This window comes from Megalopta genalis, unplaced genomic scaffold (assembly GCF_051020955.1).
Source record: "Megalopta genalis isolate 19385.01 unplaced genomic scaffold, iyMegGena1_principal scaffold0026, whole genome shotgun sequence".
In the NCBI taxonomy this organism is placed as follows: Eukaryota; Metazoa; Arthropoda; class Insecta; order Hymenoptera; family Halictidae; genus Megalopta; species Megalopta genalis.
The window spans coordinates 314,174-336,484 of NW_027476096.1; the positions used below are offsets into that span (position 1 = coordinate 314,174).

Consider the following 22,311-nt stretch of genomic DNA (forward strand, 5'->3'; position numbering starts at 1 on the left):
ATCATCTACAAAAAATTATAACTGAAATTATTATTGCCGTAGTCAGCGCAAGATTTTGATATACTCATTTTTCTTGCAATTTACCTTACAGAATATCCTTCGTTTAGATAGTGTAAGGATTGTGGAACGCATTTCTACATTTAATTCGTTTCTCTGAGTACCCAACGTGCAATCACGAGCGTTCACAAATCGAACTGACTCCGAAAGAAGAACAGAACGGTCCTTACGCTTTTATCTGAAGTATGTCTTCCCTGAATCACGTTTTAAAATATTTACATCAACCTAAGGAAGACTGAGGAATGCTCTACAGTAGGTCTGTCATTGTATAATGAAAGAAGAGAGTCATAGAAACCATCCACACAGAGCAGAGAATAATGCAATGTTATTTCAAAGTTATCTTGCGTAAACTTTTATTTATTTAAATTTATTTAAATTGTTCACTTTCACGTTATCAAGGTGCATTACATATACACTAAATTCTCCCCACTTGTCCTTTTTTTAGCTTGTAAACAAAATTGGACAATAATTAGCAAATTATTTGAGATGTGGAGATACGATCGTTTTTATAGTTGTTGACAATCACCAACAATTGAAGAGAATTTACTGCACATGCATCCACAATACAATTTAGCGATAATTATGAAACAATAATAACACACATTATATTTCATTGTGTCTATAAAATTGGTGTCCATATACTTTTGTACACACAGGATGTCCCAAAATTATGTTACTTCTCAGAAATAAGGAGTTCCCGAAGTCATTTGAAGTAACTTTTTCCTTAGCGAAAATGCAATTCGCGGCTTTGTTTACGAGTTATTAGCGAAGATCACTGGCCAATGAGAGACATGCTTGGTTGATGCAAGGTGACCGAGTCAACGAGCATAGCCCCCACCTTCCGTCGCACTTCGGACCTTGCAGTCCTCGCGCTCGCTTCTCATTGGTCGCTGTTTCTCGTTAATAACTCGTAAACAAAGCCACGGGTTGCATTTCTGCAACGGAAAAAGTTACTTGAAATGGACTCAGGAATCCGTAATTTCCCGGAAGTAACATGATTTTGGGACACCCTGTATATACGTACACATCTTCCTACAATATGACTGTAGTAACTCTGGATTAGTTTCCTACACCCTTAATGTGTTGATGTTTCAGTCTTGGCGTTCAATTCTCAGTCGCTGCACTTTCGCTTCCCCTTTTTTCGGTTCGCAGAGGTTTCAGATGGTCACTGGGAATGGCTCTACGTAATCGAATGTGTACGGGGGGTAACGAAATTTCCCCGAGCACTGCTCCATGCATCGGTAATTGTTGCTTTTAAAGAGTTCCTAACATCCCGCTGGGATGAGGAAATAGCCCCGTTAATAGGTACTGCAGAAACATCGTTTGCCGCTTTATGTGCTGTTTCGGTGCTACGAATGACCCGAGGCGATGGGATCCACGTTAGTATGATTGAGTTACCAATCTCAGACACTTTACGTTTGTTGTATTTTTCTAATCGTGTCGTTTCTATTTCCTGGAACGTGAACAGCTTCTAGTACACTTAACTCTTTCAACTCGAAGCTATTTTAATCGTAAACCTAAAATAATTTTTCTGACTTATAGTATCTCCATTTTTATATGACAAAGTGCATTTTATGCATATGAAAATGAGTCTTATGGTGACTCGTACAACAGTTACACTTTTAACAATTTCTTAAATGTAAACTTCGTTAATATAAAAATTATCTTGGAATATGATATAACAATTTTTTTAATGGTACCTCAGAGTCACCACTCGAGTGCAAAGGGTTAAAGGGTCAGCGTAGACGACGCGCTTTCTTTGGGGATTCTTCTTTTGATGCATCCGAGGAATGTCATTAAATACAGTGATGCCCACTTAACTTTTAAAAATCTGTTACTATTTACTTCGAGCGACCCATTCCCCTTCTTCTGTTATCACTGACAATGTCGAGCTCAGGCAACGGTAAGGTTTCCTTATCTCACTCACAGACAAAGGACAGAGAATACTGTCACCAAAGAACAATACTGTCGCCACTTTTACAATCCGTTTATTTTCGAGATCTGATGTAATCTATTGCGTTTAACAAAATTCTTGGATGTCAAATTCTATATTTCGACCATCGTGAAACTAACCTCATTTCGCACACGGGATGAGTAGAAGGCGGAGCTACAATGCCTAAACACCCAATTTTCCTTTGGGTTATTTATTAATACGGATTTTTATGCAAATGCATAATTTTTAGAAAATATGTAGATCAATGGCATCTGGACAGAAATTTATGTCATGATCAAGTGATCCTACAAATATATTTTTTATTTTGCATATTGCATATGTGTCGCATGTCTTTTATAAAAAACAGATGTCGAAACGTAATTGCATGTGACATATACGTTTATTGCGTTTCTTTACATAAAATTAATACTTATAGGCTAAGGAACATTATTTAGATCTTGATGATAGATGCAGTTGGGGGTGTATGATGAAAGCTAGAAAACATTTAAACGTGTTTTATCCAAGTATGATGCACCTGACTTGTATGATTTATGGTTTGCATACGGTATGAGCCATCTGACTTTTACAAAATATAAAGGAAATAAGGAATATAAGAAAAATGCGTGTTTAGTAATTGTTGCCTTGCATTTATGATTACAGAATCAATGAATAGTTGAGATTGTTCGGATTAAAACGAGTCCAAATACGATGTAACTCGGATTAATTTAAGCTATTCTCGGATTAATTAATTAGCATTCTATAATGATAAGCTCTTCGATAAATGTAATCCGATTTACACCATGTTTGGACTCATTTTAATCAGAAGAATCACGGCCATCCATCGGTGCTGCTATTGTGAAAATAAGATAAAATTACAATTCTATATTTTTTCAATACAGTATGTTTTCCTCATTGTAAATCGAAAGAATATTAAATTCGAAGTAGAAAAGTATAAACTTATGTTGATCCCAAACTTTTTGATTAACGAGATGTTAGTCAGTGAACAATTTCTCTGACGATGCTACGCGGCTTGGATCCTACGATCTACTTATCTTAAAATCTTGTCAACCATTTGGTTTGGGCTCATCATGGGTTCATACTTTTCTGCTTAAAATTTCATATTTTTTCGATCTACATTTTGAGAAAAATATACCTTTCCATTTAAAAAACGAAAGCTTTCAGGAAGATACATAACATAGAAGTTTTTGGGGGTGTGCAAGTTAGTTATATGATCCTCCCTGTATATTGAATCTTACGGATTTCATGTAAATTTAACCGTCTACCATTGATTGATAGGCAGTGGTGGACGAATGCGTAAATCAGTTGAAAATCATCCGTAAAATGATGTCACACTGGACTCGTTTCACGTGAAGATACAATAAATTCTCTCTAATTGAAACAAAATTAATTAATCAATTAATTAAATTCTCTCTTGGAAACAAAAATGGACAATTTGTGAAGAGAAGATACGATTAAACGAGCTTTGTTATCGATTATCAACAACTATAAAAACGAGTCGCAAGGCTCAAATAATCGTATTTTCAATTCTCAAATTGTTTACTTTTGTGTATAAGCTGAGAGTGGTCAATTAGGGACAATTTACTGTACTTGTATCGCGATATGCGTTCGATGATTACGCGTTATTTTTTTGTTCATATTGAACGCTCTATCGCATATGCGTATCGCAACACAAGCATATTCGCGTGAAATCGGTCTTACCGTGAACCGAGTATACGTCGTAATACAATCATATGCAATGATATTCACACAATAATAAATTTATTATCGAGCAGCAGTAATTATTCGATAAATAATTCCGAATTGCAAATTCGTGAAATTTCCAAATCTATTGCCTGTCTTTCATTGCAGTGGATCATATTCTGTACTACGTCACGTAACAGAATACCTAAATAAAATACCTTAATAAATGGAATCAAATATAGTGATAATGATAATCTCTATGCAATGTTAGATCGCTGAACACTTACCGACTGCTTATAACAACTTCGTATTATAATAGTTTCTTAAAATAAGTGTACTGTATCTGAGAAAAGAGCTTAATACTTTTTCTGTAAATAACAATCCTAAAAATAAATAACTTCAAGTAAGTACTAATTTCGGCGACGATTAATAAACGCGTTCCAATCTGAAGAATTTAATTATGCTGATTATATTGCACGTAAGCGATGTATAGTATATTTAATAAAAAGAAAGTCACTGTTTATTAATGAAGCAATCAATTTTGATTGAAAAGAAACATTAAATATTACTCATCTATTTTATGTTACGACCAACTCATTATTAAACTGTACTACTGGAAACAATTTGCTGATTTACAAAATTCACGTTGCAATTGAGCATTCAATTACTAATCGTTGCTGTTTGTAAGGCTATTGATTACAGGCCAGATTTCGCGAAAATGCGTGACAGAACATTGAAGAACGATAGTGCTTATAAAATATTAATCTGCTTTTCGTGAGTGCAAGTTGTCGAATGGTGAAAAGCTTTCTGCTGTGACAGCAGAGTTAAGTATAGGTCGAGTATAACGAGCGCCACTTTGTACGAACGGATTTCGGTCAACTGACAATCAAATCATTTGTCTAATTATCTTGATTTCTCCGTCCAGTTCCGAAGAGTACCTTTTATGCTATCTCGGCTGCTGCTTAAGCACATATTCTAATTTCAACCATTTTTCCGTTCAGATGTTATAATTTGAGAGTGATTGTTTTCAATATTTCCTTGCTATTTGAATTTTTCTTTTCATGTACATTGCATGTATATTACATTATTAAATGCAATAGAAATGATTTGTTTTCTTTCGCGCTACTAATTACGCTATTTAAGTAAACGTTCATAAGAAATAGATAATTATGAACAGTATCTGACAACAAATTTTATACGATATTTTTGTATACTCTTGAAAATTATGAAGTTGTAGATGAGGTTTATATAATATGTACCTACTTTATTTGTTTCCGATTTTAGTTAAATAGTTTTATATTTAAATATTCTACAGATTTATACCATTGACGAAAATATATCTGGTTTTAGATAACAGCTAACAAACGTGCTTATAATCAACTTGTTTGTAACTTACTTATAACTCACGTATAAAACTCTGTAATGTTATTGTTGGAGAAGGAAGGAACTTTTAACTGGCACTGTGAGCCAAAGTTAGAGCGCACCTATAAGTTGAAAGTAATTTACGGCAGATTAAAACTTGATAAACCGTTCTCGCGTGAACAGTAAACGAAATATGGCATAATAGCAGTATGAAATTCAAGAGTAAGTGTAATTCATGAATTTGCAAAAATCGTGTCCGTAAAAATCCAGGCGTGTGTGGAAAAATTTCTTTTGTTACTCTTTAAGATTGTTTCTTTTTTAGTTATACTGTTTTCTAGTTAAACTTTCACTTGGAATAAGTGCACATCATATTTAAAGTAAAATGAACAAATGAATCAGGATGTTTTGAATAATAACACTACATTTAACTATAAAAATAGAGATGTAATAGGAGTAAAAGATAAGGAGTAAGGATCGCATCAAATATGTACAGTGGCCCACAAAAGCGTTCGTACACCGTTTAAAACGTAATAAATTTGTTAAAACTGGTCTAAATAATATGAACTTTTGTTAGATGATGGAGGGACTAGTTTGCGAGAGAATAACTAAAATGCTTTTTTTTAAATTTTGCTATTACTTGAAAAGACAAAAAAAGATAAAAAAAACTCATATATTTTAACTTTTTTATCTATGCCTGTAACGAAAATTTAAAAAATTAAATTAACCCAGAGGAGTTGAAAGATTTAAAAACTTTGAGATTTCTTACAGTTTTTTGTCAAAAGTGTCAAAAATCGTGACGTTATCGAGATGTATGAAAGACATTTTTTAAATTTCCATTATAGCCTCAGATTATAAAAAGTTACAAAACATGAGTTTTTTATTTTTGTTTGTCATTCCAAGCGATTGCAAAATTAAAAGGAAGTATTTTAATCATTGTCTACTAGACTAGTCCCATTATCTAAAAAAATTCAAGTCATTTTGTTGTAAAGAAGTCATTGCATTTTAAAAGGTGCCCGAAAACTTTTGTGGGCCACTGTATGTATCAACAAATCGTGTATAGTGTTATCATTCTAAAGCTCCTAACAAAATATGAGTCGAGAAGGGCACGTGAACACTTGCTAAAATCAATAGACGCACAGGATTTTAACGCAATTCCAACATTATATCGCTCAACTTAATTTCATTGATCTCCGTTCAATGTTAAGCACTAGAATATAATTGCATGTACTTATTAACCTACATTTTTAATAACCCGCTAAAAACGTGAAATTTAATATACCTGCAATCGTACTAAAATATTCTGTAATAAAAAAGGTGAGAATTATTCTGATACGAAATACGTATTTTTTGGCAGCGGGATAATATTGGAAAATTTTTTTAATGAACTGTATATTAATTCTAGTATTTAACTCCAGTAATTAACTATCCTTGTTGAATTCGCAAATACTAAAATTATTAAAATTAACATATAAATATTAAATATTATAACGCCGAAAATATTAAAATTAAAATATATTCTAAATCGATGATTTTTCGCAATAAATGCCTTAGTATTTTCATGAAAATAATGACGAGCTGAATCGACTAGTGTAGTAAAGAATATATGATTCTATTTAAAAAAAATAAAGTTGAGTATCATCGACGGTTTCGAAAATATTTGACTGGATCGATTTAAATCGGTCATCCTGTATATCATAGTCTTTTTGATTAGTGGAATTAAAAATTGTGTAGCTTTTCTCTTAACAAATTTACATCAGGTTTATAAAGAGATTTTTTATCAACGAGTATTCACACATTTCGTAATTAGTAATTCGTTGCCTGCGGACTAATATGCGAACTAAAAAATTTCCTGCCAAAATTGCAAGTAATTGAAGCAAAATAGAAATTTCTTTGTGTCATTAATAAGTTAAATAACTTCGAAATGAGATATTGCAATATTGAAATGCTTTAATCATTGTATTATTTTAGATTTCATTTGTCCATTTTCGTCATAAATACATAAAATCCACAGTTTAATAATTAATAATGAGATCAACATGCTAGTTTCTTTAAACGTTCAGTCATACTTATATATTATGTGAAATTATACGTATTATATATATTATGCGATGTTTATTGAAGCGAAATTCTCTAAATTAAATGTTCAGAAATAAAACGCTTTTATGCAGTCTTTTGAATTTCGTCGAGAGAAGGAAATTATTAATTAGGTCATTCCGGACCGTGAAATTGTATGCATACACGAATTCGTATAGGCGCAGCAGTTGAAGAGCCAAATATGTGCTTTGGCTATACTTGATAATTCATAGCAAACTGCTGTGTACGAATTGTGCAGTGATTGCGAAAATTTTAATACAAACTCAATTCTAAGAAAAATCATACAGTTATACATATCTCGAAAGGTGCCTCTAGGATTAAATAAGGTAGGAATGTCACAAATTGGCTGCTGACAGAATTCAAAGACCATTCGGGTATCTCAATACAGCAGTACTAAGTATAAAATGTTTTCTATAATAATGGTAAAGATAATAATATACATATTACTACCGTATACATCATCACAATTGTTAAATATAGTTAATTAATTCAAAAATATGCAGTTTAAGTTCGCTAAATTCTATAAAGAAAACTTTTAATTTTTAAACAATATTATCACATTCGAATTAATTCAGAACATCCAAATTTTTCTCGTAACAATTGACCAGTGTATAATACTTATAAACGACGTAATTTTTTAAAAATTGAACGATACGGCTTGAATTTTTTTTTATATTAGGAGAACAATTTCATTATAAGATATTCAAAAATATTTCTTCAAAAAATTACAATCGATTGAAATTACAAAAAATCATGTTTTATAAAAATTTGTGTATCTGATCCTAGAATAAAAATTTGAACAATATTTTATAGATATTTTATGTTATACTTTAAAAGATGCAGAAGTCTCCAAATTTCTATCTGTTTTCAGTTGAAACTGAGAAAATTCGTGAAATTCTGCCATTTTTGCTATCTCTAATTGTTTCTAACTCTGAACAAAACGTTAACTGACTTCGATGAAATTTCCAGCATGTACGTAAATCACCGAGATCTAGAAAAGTTATAACACATCTTTACAAAGTTAGAAAACATCAGTTTTTTAATTTTTTGTCAATCCAACCAACTGCAATTTTTCAAAAAATTTTGTAAATATTTTTTAGTGAAATAGTACCTCTAATATCTAAAGAAAACTGTATGTCGTTTGATCTAATTTTAAAAAAATTATTGCGTTTTAATCCTCGGACGGCGGATCATTCTTGTAGTCATGCTAGCTTTTCTGTTGTTCCTAGTGTAGCGACAATTTATTTGATTCATTTGCCGAAAATTCAGTAATTAAGTGAACGATTTAAATACTCCGGTTCAAAATTTACCCGGCAACCACCTTGCAAGGGTTCAGAGGTAATCAAAATAATCTCTCTATTGAACATCGAAATTACTCTATCAATTTGATTCCAAGCAATAAGAACATTAGTATTATTAAGGGTACACATTGAATATGTCAAGAACTGTTTTAGGGACGTTTTAAGTGTTAAGTGCAAATATTTAAGAATGTGCAGAAGCGTGTAAATTAATAGGATTACATAAGTATTGTTCACAGCCAATTAGGGAAGTAGTACATTACACAAAATTGCCGACAAAAGGTTACGTTAAGTACTCTTAGAACCAGATTATGGATGACTCGGTCTCTGCTTACTATGTATAGTCCCCACGCTACAAGACGGCACCTTTGTGTTTACATTCCCCCTCTTATTAGCTGCTCCACTGTCGAAGACGGTGACGAAGATCGACGGAGATCAATAGCAACCAGTAGCTGCGGCAGTGGGGTAGCTACTAAGAGGGGGAATGTAAACACAAGTGTACCTTCTTGTCGCGTGAGGATTATACGTAGTAACATGCACCGTATGCACAGAGAATATGTAAAAGACTTACATAAAATAGTTCGTCCCGCATCTAACGAAGGCAGATGATTAATATGTAATCTAAAGCGCCTTAAAACTTCCAAAATCTGAAGCCCTCTAATAATTTAAACAATAATACAAATACAGTAAATTCTCCCTAATTGATACTCAGATTGTACACAAAAATGGACAATTTGGGAAGAGGAAATACGATTATTCGTATATATTACTAATTTTTATAGTTACCGATTGTCAGCAACTATAAAAACGAGCCGCAAGGCTCGAATAATCGTATCTCCTCTTCTCAAATTGTCCATTTTTTTGCACAATCTGAGCGTCAATTCAGGAGACTTTACTGTACTGGATGGAACAAAATGATAGGCGGGGCCATCGTAACGTGATTCTACAATCCGGATTTGGTGAATATTGACATCAGTACCATAGCAACTGACTTTAAAAATTCGAGATCAAAAATCGACAAAATTTTGTTTCACAAGACTCAACTTTGCAAAATTTACATTTACGTATTGACAGAACGGAGATAGAAACTGACAAATGAAATTATAATTTACACGATTAAATTTAATAATATAATATATGATTACAAAACACATATGAACACGATGGGTTTTAAATACCGAATGACGTGAACAAATGTCAGAAAATATTAGAAATTATAAAGGAAGTTGAAGGCGTCATGTTCAACCGGAGTTCCGGATAACATAGTTCCGTGAATAATGTAACAGATGTTGATTGTATATTACATTATGTATATTTTTATATTTTTATAAAGTGAAATATGTAAATGAAAAGAAATTTTGTTACCTCTGTCCTTGAATTTTTAAGCTAAGTATAACAATATCAAACCGGGGAGGTAGTATCACGTTATTATGTATAATTTCGTGACACCCTGCGCAATCGCTTCGAAATTCTAAAATATTCGTCAAAATAGTGATACAACCGTTACATTCTAGCTATTATTCAATTATTCGAAAGTTGAATTACGTCCAAGAATAATCAAACTCTACGTTAAAGAAATGTCTTCAGAATAATCAACATAATTCATTGTTACACGTTTATATGAATATCGATGGCTATTCCTTTCGTTCATTTGTTAATGCTTTCCGCGAATGGAAAATAAAATGAAAATGTATCAAATTCTATTATATCGTATATTCTATTTTTTTATTCCTCTAAGTATGTATATTGTACATGCTTGAACATCTGAAATCTATTCAGAACAATTTACTTATCGTTGTAGGTTAATAACATCATAGATCAGTGATGCAATGGAACCACAATTATACGAACTAGTCAGGCGGCGTGCTGTTCCCGTAATTGAATTTCCGGATAATCGAATGACGTCTGCAAGAACGGATATTTATTTCACAATGTCCATATACAGAGCGAGTCTCGTGACATGACGACCTCAAATAACTCAAAAAATATTTGTTGTATGAGAAAATGTTTCAGATAGAAGTTGCATGGCTTCTAGGGGGACATATAGTATTGCAATCAGTTTTATGCTGTTTTGCTTTTTTTATCAAGATATGAAGGTCACCTTCAATTTTTTAAATGGAATAGTTAATATTAATAAAAAAGTGTTACATTAAATAGGGTCTAAAATACATAGTTACTGAGATATTAGCGAAAGTAAATTACGTTTATTAGGAAAGACCATTAATCAACGAGATAGTAAATGCATTTTGAGTACACTCTTGATCTTATGTTTCTAGCGCATCTTTATAAAGCATCGCTTATACAAATTTTGTAAATAATCTAATATCTTTTCAACAAAGCATTTTCCGGTACAAGTTTATATGAACATTTTTCATCTACTTTACCTCAATAACGCATAGAATAAGTTTGGTCCCAACCATTCTGGACACCATATATAAGCAATTATAATTTAATGTTGTATACTCATTTATATCCTCTACTACTGGATATGTATCCATTATTATGTATGATATAATACATATGTATAATGGATATAAATGAGTAGTAGAGGATATATGGTGTCCAGAATGGTTGGGATCAAACCAACTGAGAAGTGTATATAATATATATTATATAATATATATAATAATGGATACATATCCAGTAGTAGAATATATAAATGAGTATACAACATTAAATTAATTGCTTTTAGAACGTTAAATTACATCATTGTGTAAAGGACCTTCATTGATGGATCATTATAGGATTAGGACCTGTGTGTGATGAGCGTGGCTAATGTGCGAAGGAATTATAACGTATATTAAGAGAAATGGAAGGAGTTTAAGCATAGAGAGTGTGCGAGGTAAGAGTCCGGGTCGGAAAGACGAGATGTGAGTGTAGACATAGATATGGAAGTAATAATAACATAGAGGGAAGTTAGGAAAGTATGAGCGTGCATATAGAAGTTAGGGAGACGGGGTTAAGATTACGAGAGGCGGGATATGCAGGAGTCGATGAATAGATCGGTAAGGAAGAGCCCTGGGATGGGAGGCAAAACAAAGAAGCAAGGTAAGACCAAATTACAGGTTAGAAAAGAAAGAACAGTAACGATGGAAAAATTACAAGGCGAAGAGAAGAAAAGACATGACATGGAGAAATTTGTAAAGTTTGAAAAAGGAAAGACAACAGAATCAGTGAAAGGAAGGAAAATAGCAGAGTGTTCGAAAATGGAACAGAAGGCAGAAGAGGTGGTAATGACAAATGAAGAAAGAGAGGAAAGTAAAGTGGAAAGGGAGAAGAATACGATACTTATTGCAATGTTCTAAGAAATAAGAACATTCCTCAAGATAATGAGGAAAAAACACAAATGTACGGTCCCGAAAGGACACATGCTGCTGCCCCCACAAACGACCAGCGGCCAAGGGTCCGCATCCCTTGCGCCGCACGTGCGACCGCTCGAAATGCTCTCGACCTCGGGTTTCGAGAAAGCGGTCGCCCCCTTGAGCCTTCGGGACCGTCGCCAGGCCAAGGGCCATAAAGCCTTCGGGACCGTCGCCAGGCCAAGGGCCATAAAGCTTTCGGGACCGTCGCCAGGCCAAGGGCCATAAAGCCTTCGGGACCGTCGCCAGGCCAAGGGCCATAAAGCCATATCGGGCCGTTCGGGCCCACGTCGTCATGCTGTTTCGGGGTAACGTCTCGCTCCGGAAGTCTCAGCCGTTTTCGGCACGTTTTGGGGGTTTCCCACCATTGACTTGAGGGTGGGCTCGCGTCCTCCGCCGAAGAGGGGATCGGACGAGAAAATTCTCCTCCCTCAAGTCAATCGGCGAATGGGAATGACGTTTCCCCCAAACGGGGCCTTATCGAGACATTCCGCGAGGCGATAAAGGGACGATACTCCGACGCAGCATGACGAGACGGTAGAAGGCGACGAGACGGTAGAAAACCACGAGACGGTAGAAGACGAGACGGTAGAAAACGACGAGACGGTAGAAAACCACCAGACGGTACAGACAACTGAGACCAGACGCAGAGACGCAGAGACACGAGAGGGACACTAATTTAAGACACGATTCACAACCATTCGATTGGTTAAACCGACCAACACTGCCAACCACGGATCCTTGAAACAGTCGCCCAAAGGTAAATCGGCCGGCGACAAGTGCAGGATAAACATTATTCAACAAATTTGTTATTGTTGAATCGAAGAACTTTTAATATCCTCGGCACGACACAAAACAACAAAGAACAAAGTATGACTTAGTGAAAGATTGGAAAGAGAAGGAAGAAAGATGGGGAAGAGGCAGGGAAGAATTATTAGAAATAGTAGATAGGTGGAAATTAAGCTGCTAGGGAAAGTGATTAAAAAGAGATCGATGAAGAGGATAAAATAAGAATACAGGACGTGCAATATGAAGTAGAAGAGAAGATAACAAGAATAATAGAATCATCCATTACGAAGAATTCGAATAGGTTGAAGAAGATATTAGAAACATAGAGAAAAGAGTAAAGAAAAAGGAACATAGTAATAAGATAACTGGAGATAGAATGACGAGGAGTCAAAAAACTGGTGGAGACGTTTATAGGGAAATAAATAAATTTACAATGTAGAATAGAATGGGTTAGAACGATGAGACGACAGATCAGGAAGATAATACTGGCGAGATTATGAGAGGAAAAAATGAAGAAAAATAACCTAATGAGAGAGAAGAGGGAGCTGCAGAGAGAGAGAGAGAGAGAGAGAGAGAGATTGTACGGTTGGCGAGGAAAAAAGGAATGGAGGCAAAGTTAAAGTGGAATATAGAAAAATTAACATTGACGGTAAGTAGATAAGTTGACAAGAAATATGGAGGAGAAGTGGAGAACGAAATTTTTAACATAAGACAAAGGAGAAGAGGAGGGAACGGAGAGGAAAAGAAGACAAAAATGTTGTTTCAGGACACATCGGAGGATTAATGGGAAAAGATTGGGAATTTTGGAGATATATAGACGAATTCGAATTTGTTGATTAGGTACGCGTTCGAGGAGCAAAAGAATTGAGAAAGAATAAAAAATAAACTGCCAAAAGAATAGACGTGGAAAGCATTAGAAATGAATGGGATGTGAAAAAGAAGAAGAGGAAGAGGAATTGATAACCGGAGGGGACTGGAATGCGAGAATAAAAAAGAATGGAAGTATGTACATAGGAGATGAGGTAGAAGACGAGATGGGGAGAGAATCAAACGATAAGGTGACAAATATGGAAGTCGAGAGAATGTTAAAGCTGTCGGAGGAAAGGGGATGACAAATATTAAACTAACAGACGTAGGGAGATGAAAGAGGCGAATACACGTACGTATGAGAGCGGGAGGCACCAGTTATATGTAGATTATATAGTAGCGAATACAACAGCCAGTCATAGTATAAGGGAGTTCAGGGTTGAGGAAAGGATGGTGACGGATCACTTGCCGCTGGGAATTCAAGTGGAGGGGGTGTTAGAGGAGAGGGGAGAGGAAGAAGAGGCACGAAAGAAAGTACTAGAGCAGTGGATAAGGAAGCTATACAGAGGAGTACAAAAAGGAGGCGGAAGAACAGGGGTTCAAGGCGGAAGGTATAGAAGAAAGTTGGCAAGAAATGAAAGTAGTAATGAAGGGAGGAATGTTAAAGAGAGACGTGAAGATAAGGGCAAAGAAGATATGATGGATTAAATAATGGGATCAGGAATGCAGAAAATGAAGAAGAATGGTAACAAAGGCATGTACAAAATGGAAAAGGCGTGAGATTGCAATAGATGAATGTGTAAAAGAAGAGGGAGTCGAAAGACATGATAGAGACAGAGAAAGTGGAAATGCAGGAAAAGGTATGGGACGATGAAAAGAGGGAAATATTAGGTCTACCGAAAAGTTCTCTCCGATAGTGTCACTTCAAGTTTCAATCCATATGTACATGTTGATTTGAGACATATATGACTATCTCTCTTTATCATTGCATTTGCACAAATGTACTCTCCTAAATAAACTGAAACAAAGGTGTCTCATGTCATTATTAAGTGAGACGCGATCGTGAAAACACGGCTACCGATGATAATGCCAGACCACATGCTGCTTTGGCGACTCGTCAAAAATTCGCGTCACATCCACCATACTCCCCAGACCTAGCACCCTCCGATTATCACTTGTTTCTCTCTTTGCAAAACTTTTTACAGGAAAAAAAATTCAAAACTGAAGCTGATGTCAACCAAGCACTAGTTGAGTTCTTCGCCTCTAAAAATAAATCATTTTTTAAAAATGGCATTTACAAGTTGCCATCACGCTGGCAAGAAGTCATAAGTAACGATGGAAAGTATATTCTACAATAAATATTATTAAATGTATGAAAATTGTGTTATATTTCAATTCAAAAACGGACAGAACATTCCGGTAGACCTAATATTAATGAAGACATAAGAAAGAAGGGAGAAAGGGTGACGCAAATACCCGAAGCATAGTGGCTAAAACATTTTGTGAAAAAAGCTGGGGAAAGTCGATGTTGACGTTTTCATCTCCTCTACGCCACCCCCCTGCAAATAACTATTGACATCGCATTATGCGTCCCTCGAAATCAAACAACGTTTGCTTGATCCTTCTTTTTCTTTCATCACAAGCAAATAAGTTATACAGTTTGCCTGTTTTAGGTGCCTCACCCTGTAAAAACATTTTGGAAGCTTTGTATTATGCACAGATCTACGCTTTTGTTTAGTATCCTCAGAAGTTATCCTCGAAAGACTGTAATTATAAATAGAAGGAATGAGTAATTGCTGTTACAATAGAAATAACTCTTGTAGCCAGTTATAAAACCTTATTTATGAGAACATTGCTAACACTCGGCTGTCTCGTAAATTACCCGGATAATCGGCTATCTCATGAGATACCGCGGTTATTATTCCTCTACCCGGATGCCTCATGGATACTCGGGTATCTGAGTACAGGTAATAGTGCTAATCGGAATGATAATAAAATTGTCGATGATATAACAGAACCAAATCTGTTACAATTGTCGTGAAGTGCTACGCTGTGAGCTGTATTTTTACTTACCCAAGTAGGTACAGTAAATTCTCCCTAATTGACGTTCAGCTCGAACACAAAGGTAGACAATTTGGGAAGAGGAAATACGATTATTCGAGTCTTGCAGCTCGTTTTTATAGTTACCGATTATCGACAACTATAAATACGAGCCGCAAGATTGAAATAATCGTACTTCCTCTTCCGAAATTGTTCATTGTTGTTTCCAAGCTGAGCATCAATTAAGGAGAATTAACTGTATTTACTATTTCCGCACATCCAACGTATACGATGTCGCACTGACGATAAAGAGATTCGGTGTAGTTGACGACTTTACAGAAAATAGAATATTATCCGAACTGGTAGAATCTACGATGCTAACTTGATTCCAAAGAGATAGTAAACCTGTTCTCATCGAATGTAACCAGTTTCAAAACGTGATTCACTATAACGACGTTCACTGCCCGTTTGTATTTTGTGTACCATTCAAAGAGAGTTTGATTTCAACGGTTTATATACTATGCAAAATGTGTGCACTTCCTTTCAAAATGTCTGTACATGCATGGAAATCATACGAGGTTCGTCTTCTACTGAATCATGCTTTCCACCGACTGCTTCTAATCGAAGCATAATCACTCTTTCGTCGATTATAGGTTCCTTTACGTCCTTAGAAGAGAGATTTAGGGAATTCCGAAACGAATGAGAAAAATTTCACCACGTTACATTAATCTCATGAAATGAGTCGATTTGTGTTAAATCAGGTGTGTAACACGACGAGGAACGAGAAAGTGCCAAGGCACCTCGACACCGCTCAATGAAACAGAAGAATCGCGCTGGGGCATTGAACCGAGGCAGTGCTGCCGAAATCTAGTGCGGCCGGATTAGAAGAAATTAGGGGAATACAGCTATTTTTAGCCTGCTTGTTGCGACGCACAGTGGTCGGTTTCCACACGAAAAGCGGAGAAAAACATATAACAACTACAATTATATATTTAAGCCTTACTTTTTTATTTTATATTACTAGTATATATATTTGGGTTTTTGTTGAGATGGAATAATGAAACCAAAATGCAGTGTTTTGATTGTTTATAAACAAATTTTAAAAAAATACAATTATTGTTTCCAATTCAATTGAATATCCTCTTCATTTTCATGTTGCAAACATTGTTCCGAAACCAGTAGTTCGATTGTTTCTTTGAGCAACGGTTTCGATTTCTTGATCGTTCTTTTCTTTATACTCGACATGAATGGATCGAATGTGAGCAAAAGTCTGCATATAATCTAAAAACATAATTTATAATTATTCTTAGTAATTTCAATAGAGTGCGAACAGTTGAAATATTGATATATTTTACTCGACCTATTCAAAACATCTCGCGTAACTAAATAGCCCATCGATATCACGGTATGCTTCGTGGCACGTGTCATTTTGGTATTATTCTTAGATGATTTCTCCTACAGCAGCTAATATGAGCCAATTTTTATTTTGTTATTAACACTATGCCGTCCGCAGATCTTAGATATGATTCTTTTGTTTGACGCCGGCATAGTAGCTTGGAAATTTTAGATTCTAAAAAAAATTTCGAAGATGGCGGTAATATAAATTCCTAAAATTAAGATAAGTCATCCAAGAATTTTCCTACTTAATTCTTAGTTAAATAAGCACAATGCTATAGTTAGTTTGCTGCCTTTTAACACCCAAGAAATATAGTTCAAATGTTATTTCAGTTTTTTAAAATGGTACCAAAGTGGTACCACCGGCATTACTATGCCACCGGACGGCATAGTGTTAATATAATATAATTAATTATATATATATATTTATTTATTTATATAATTATATATATTATATATTAATTAATATAATCACTCTTCAAAATGTGATCAAAGCGAACACTGAACTCCGCCGAACTCATAATAAAAAAATGAAATGAAAATTCAACAAATTCAATTAAATATATTTATATATTATAACATAACTCAAAAAATATGAGAGATAAAAAAGTGTTCTGTGACATAATTGAAGTACGTACTATGTACATTAAATTCTGTGAAAATTATTTATACTCAAAGAACAAAATAATTATATACGATGATATCAAATTAGGATGATTTGTAGATGGGCTACTTTGAAGCCAAACTCTAGATTTTTTAATCTTTTTATTTGAGTTTGTGTAACGTACGGAGAATTTTCCGACGTATTTTTTATACTCCTTCCTGAAGGCAGACGCCAGGCCGGCGCCAGCCAGCCGGGGATTCATTTGTATATCGCGAGTTAAGTACTTTCAAGGGAAAGACGACGAACGTTCTGGAATCGGACCATATAGGAACACCCCCACTACCATTTCCATTAGTTTCGAGTCGACGAAGAAACTCTAACGAGATCGAGTTTAATACTCTTTCGAGCAAAATAATCGAGTAGGTAATAGATATCAGATTAAAAGCCCCCGCCGATTCAGTGCGATAAACTGAGAGCGCGATAGAGTCCACGAAACACTTATTCACATACATTTGTAGTAAAACCAAAACTTGTAATATACTAACTTTTACCTTTGGTTACAAAATTCAATTATTTCCACTTCCTACTTCAAAGCAGTAGTTGGTACAAACCCACGGAGATATATCTTTACCGCTCGAGGTATATCTTGAACTTTTTCTTGCAAAAGTTACGAGGCAGCCTAACTCCAATTTTCCCAAATCCTATCCCGATCTCTATGTAGCCACCCGTGCCGAAATAAGCATTGGCTGGTCTACTTATCCTATCCCGATCTCTAGGTAGTCACCCGTGCCGAAATAACTATTGGCTGGTCTACGAATCTGCCTTAGAAAAATCCCAACCGCATCTAACCTCCGGCCACGCAAAGCTGTCTAGCCCTCGGCTCGTAATATTTGTAATGAAAATTTAAAAAATGCGTTTTGTAGATTTCGGTAACTTGTATGCATGCTGAAAGTTTCAGCGAAATCGGTTAACGCAGAATCAAGGTATAAGTGTTGAAAGACCTGCAAATTTCCCACAGTTATTGGACAAAAGTGTCAAAAATCGGGACAAACCTGCGTTTTTCGCGATCTTTAATTATCTATAACTCATAATAACGTTAACCGATTTCGATGGTAATTTTCAGTATGTATATAAGTTATCGAGATCTATAAAATGAAGTTTTTAAATTTTTGTTATAGGCTCAGATAAAAAAGTTGAAAAAAGATGAGTTTTTATTTCTTTTTGTCATTCCAAGTAATAGCAAAATTAAAAAAAAAAGCATTTTAGTCATTATGTAGTTGCCTGGTTCTTCTATCTTCGTTTTAAAAAAGTTAGACCGTTTTAAAGGGTGTCCACGTGTATTTGCCCCCCACTGTACATTTATATTCTGCTTTGAGAGTAGGTGGTACAGTATTGCAGGATGTGAATACGGAAGAGAATAGGTTTGAATATGTTAAAACTGCATCGCTGTGTCGCGCGCATATGGGCGAAGAGTGAGGATGCTCGCCGCCGAAAAATTGAGGGTACAGCATCGTAGAAGGGGATGGTTGGAGTGGGAGAAAAGTTTTGATCTGGCCACCAGTGGTAGTGTGGAATGCCATGCAGAGTAGTGGAGCGAAGACCTTACAAATGCGATTGGGTGATGTGAAGGGATTTCAATGGCAATTTCCAATGAACTGTTGCCAGCACACACCGGTCGCCCCTACACCACTCGACAGCACGTTCCAGTCCACCACTGCTAGCCACACCGCCGAAATCTCGAGAAACTTCAAGAAGACCGCGGAGTCGAGAACCTTCTAGCCCCTCGGTAAGGCGTTGTTGATAGTGTGAACAATGACTTGATAAAAATATCGCTGAATTGAAGCGTGGCGACTACTCACGTTGCACCTGTGGGGGAGTAAGTCCACGGCCGCCCATAAGAAGGGAGAGTATGAAGTAATGTTATCGGACGCCCAGCAGACAGGAGAGCACAGGGGTTATTCCTGGACGCTGCTCTGGATAAATGGGAGAGGGCAGTTGAGAAAGCCGGCCGCCTGCCGAGAGGAAAGAACAGAGTAGATTCCTGCCTGAGAGTGTTAGTCTGGACTACGGTATACAATGTATTGGGTTGGCAACTAAGTAATTGCCGATTTCAGTTATAGATGTCTCTCACTCCCATTTTTATGATATCCGTAAATGTTATATTATAAAATTATTATTATTATTATTATGTTATTTTTTATTATCCGTGAATGTTAGCAACTGGACAAATTGAATGCAGCGGTCAAGGAAAAGCGACCAGAATTGGTCAATCGTAAAGATGTCATTTTCCACCAGGACAATGCTAGGCCGCACACGTTTTTGTCCACTCGGCAAAAATTGATGGATATTGGTTGGGAATTGATGTTACACCCACCATATGGCCCTGATCTTGCGCCATCGGATTACCACTTATTTCGATCCCTGGACAACTCTCTTCGTGGTAAAACTTTTAATGATGATGACGCTGTAAAATCTCACTCAACTCAGTTTTTGGCCGAAAAGGATCAGACTTTCTACGAGCGTGGAATTTTCAAGTTGTCAGAGGGATGGCAGAAGGTCATCGAACAGAATGGAAAATACGTTACAGATTAAACTTCATTTCAAGTAAACAAAAATTTTTTATTTCATTGAACAAATCGGCAATTACTTAGTTGCCAATCCAATAGATGTATTTACCTGAAATAAAACCTTGCGATTTTCGTGAGATTGTTTATCGAATGTTCGTCAGAAGGCGTATAAGTAACGAAGCTGCATCATGGTGGCTTCATTTAACCCTCGTCGTAGGACGTCCGGGTTTTTACGGACCCAGAGCTCGAAACCTGCCTTGACCGTTTGACACTTGATGCTGTCTTCCGTTTGTTTATGTTAGAGCAACAACAACAAATACAGAAACAAATGTAGCAAATGTAATTACTATGTAAAAGAAAGTACGGTAAGATAATAAGATAATAATAATAGTACTAATAACAATGATGATAATAACAGCAAAATTTTAGTTCAATATGTTTGTACATATAATATCATGGGTCCGTTTGGACCCAAACGTGAGGCTTCGCGTGTACGCCCAATTGCCGGTACTGCGAGGATTAAAATCCCGAAGTTACGGTATCATTATTACAAATCAGTCCCATGTTTTATGTAGAAAATTATATATTTCATGTTAATTAACCCTCGAAAGTCGATTACTGGGACAATTGTGACCCAGAGTATTTAAATCGTCCACTCAATTACTCAATTTTCGGCAGTTAAATAAAATAAATTGCTGTTACACGAAGAACAATGGAAATGAACAACAACAATGAAGTGTTTCGAAAAATTGTTAAATAAAGCTCCAGTATTGTTATAAACTTGGTCGATAATACAGTTACGATAATGATCAGCCATCCGAAGGTGAAACTTAAAAATCCTAATCATATATATGTATATATAATAAATAAATATACTTTCTGTATAATATTAGAAGTAAATGTGAAACAATGATTTTTAATGAACTAATATAGTAGTTGAACGAGCATCTGCTGTACATAGAAGGTTAAGTAGAAATAGTTTGAATTAAGTTATTAAGTTATTTCGTGTCATTAAATAACAAATATATACGGTGTCCCAAAATTATGGTACTTCTAGGAAATGAGGGGTTTCTGAGATTATCTGAAGTAACTTTTTCCTTAGCGCAAATGTAATTCAGGGCTTCGTTTACGAGTTATTAACGAAAAACAGGGACCAATGAGAGACGAGCTCGGCTGGTGCATTGCGGCCGAGCCAACGAGTGGACGAAGCCCAGTTTCATTCATTGGCTCGGCCGCCTCGCGCCAGTCGTTAATAACTCATAAACAAATCCGCGGATTACATTTTTGATAAGGAAAAAGTTACTTCAAATGACATCAGGAACCCCACATTTCCTGGAAATATAAATTTGGGACACCCTGTATACATATTGAAGACAGACCGAGAGCATTTCACTTTATCGAATATTAGCAAACATTGTATTATCACAAGAACAAATTTGTGTTTGGAAGTGAATGGATAACTTCTCGAACGTCTAATCAAATAATTGTTAAAGTAAAATGCATCTAAAGATTTTTCCAATGTGACACCATAATTATGCAGAATAAAAAAAACTGTTCCACATAAAAACTAATAGATTTGATTACATCATTTCGAATGTCGAAAAGTCTAATACGCTATTCTATTTTAAAAAATGGAGGTTACATCTTTCCCAGGCCTAAGAAACTCAACCTCACAATCTCATATATTCTCAAATGTTTTCTGTTTTATACCATTTAAAACCTGAATATTACAAGTTCCTATTTATTAGCATCTTCTACAGAGAAGCATACGGAAATATAATTTGTAACTTTGCTACCATAGAGAGATACCGGGTATTTTTTACCGATTCGTGTCACTGCCTGTCGGCTTTAATTTCCGGTTGGAACCTAACTCAGACGTTCATATTACTGCAAATTGGTACAGAACAATTTTGCTCAGATCAGTGGTGATCATAAAATAGTGTGAATCGTGAAAAGAAAGTAATTTACAGTAACATGGAAGTCCAGATTGAGTCTAGGTTAAATATGAAGTTGATATTACGTTGATTAAATTTAAGTTAATACAGTATAATATAATATTAAATAGACATAATAACGAACACATTTTCCAATATCTACTCTTTTCAGATTTCTTTATTTAATGTTCCTAATTTTATCCTTATCATGATTTATATTAGGTGCGGATTTTAACTCGTTGATGAAAAAAAAATCTATGGATTATTAATTTAAATCAATATAAATTTTTTTTAAATGACATGTCAACGTGATTTTTTACAATCTCAACTTAACTGCGATACCCTGTATGCTGCATACATTGTAATATATA

General features: G+C 35.2%; 2 protein-coding genes across 3 annotated transcripts in view; both read left to right on the forward strand.

Annotated features, from left to right (window-relative positions):
- The window catches only part of LOC117220144 (potassium voltage-gated channel protein Shaw), a 419,368-nt gene that overhangs the window by 158,542 nt on the left and 238,515 nt on the right, over positions 1-22,311 (forward strand). The gene's annotated exons all lie outside the window — the stretch shown is intronic.
- On the forward strand, positions 11,279-15,559 carry LOC143260939 (uncharacterized). The gene is made up of 2 exons (XM_076527552.1): positions 11,279-11,793; positions 12,669-15,559. The coding sequence occupies exon 1, from the start codon at positions 11,427-11,429 to the stop codon at positions 11,748-11,750; it is 324 nt and encodes a 107-aa protein (XP_076383667.1). The 5' UTR covers positions 11,279-11,426; the 3' UTR covers positions 11,751-11,793; positions 12,669-15,559.

Excerpts from the sequence above, each read along its gene's own strand:
- LOC143260939 (XM_076527552.1), top strand. The coding sequence starts at position 11,427 with ATGCAGGAGTCGATGAATAGATCGGTAAGGAAGAGCCCTGGGATGGGA.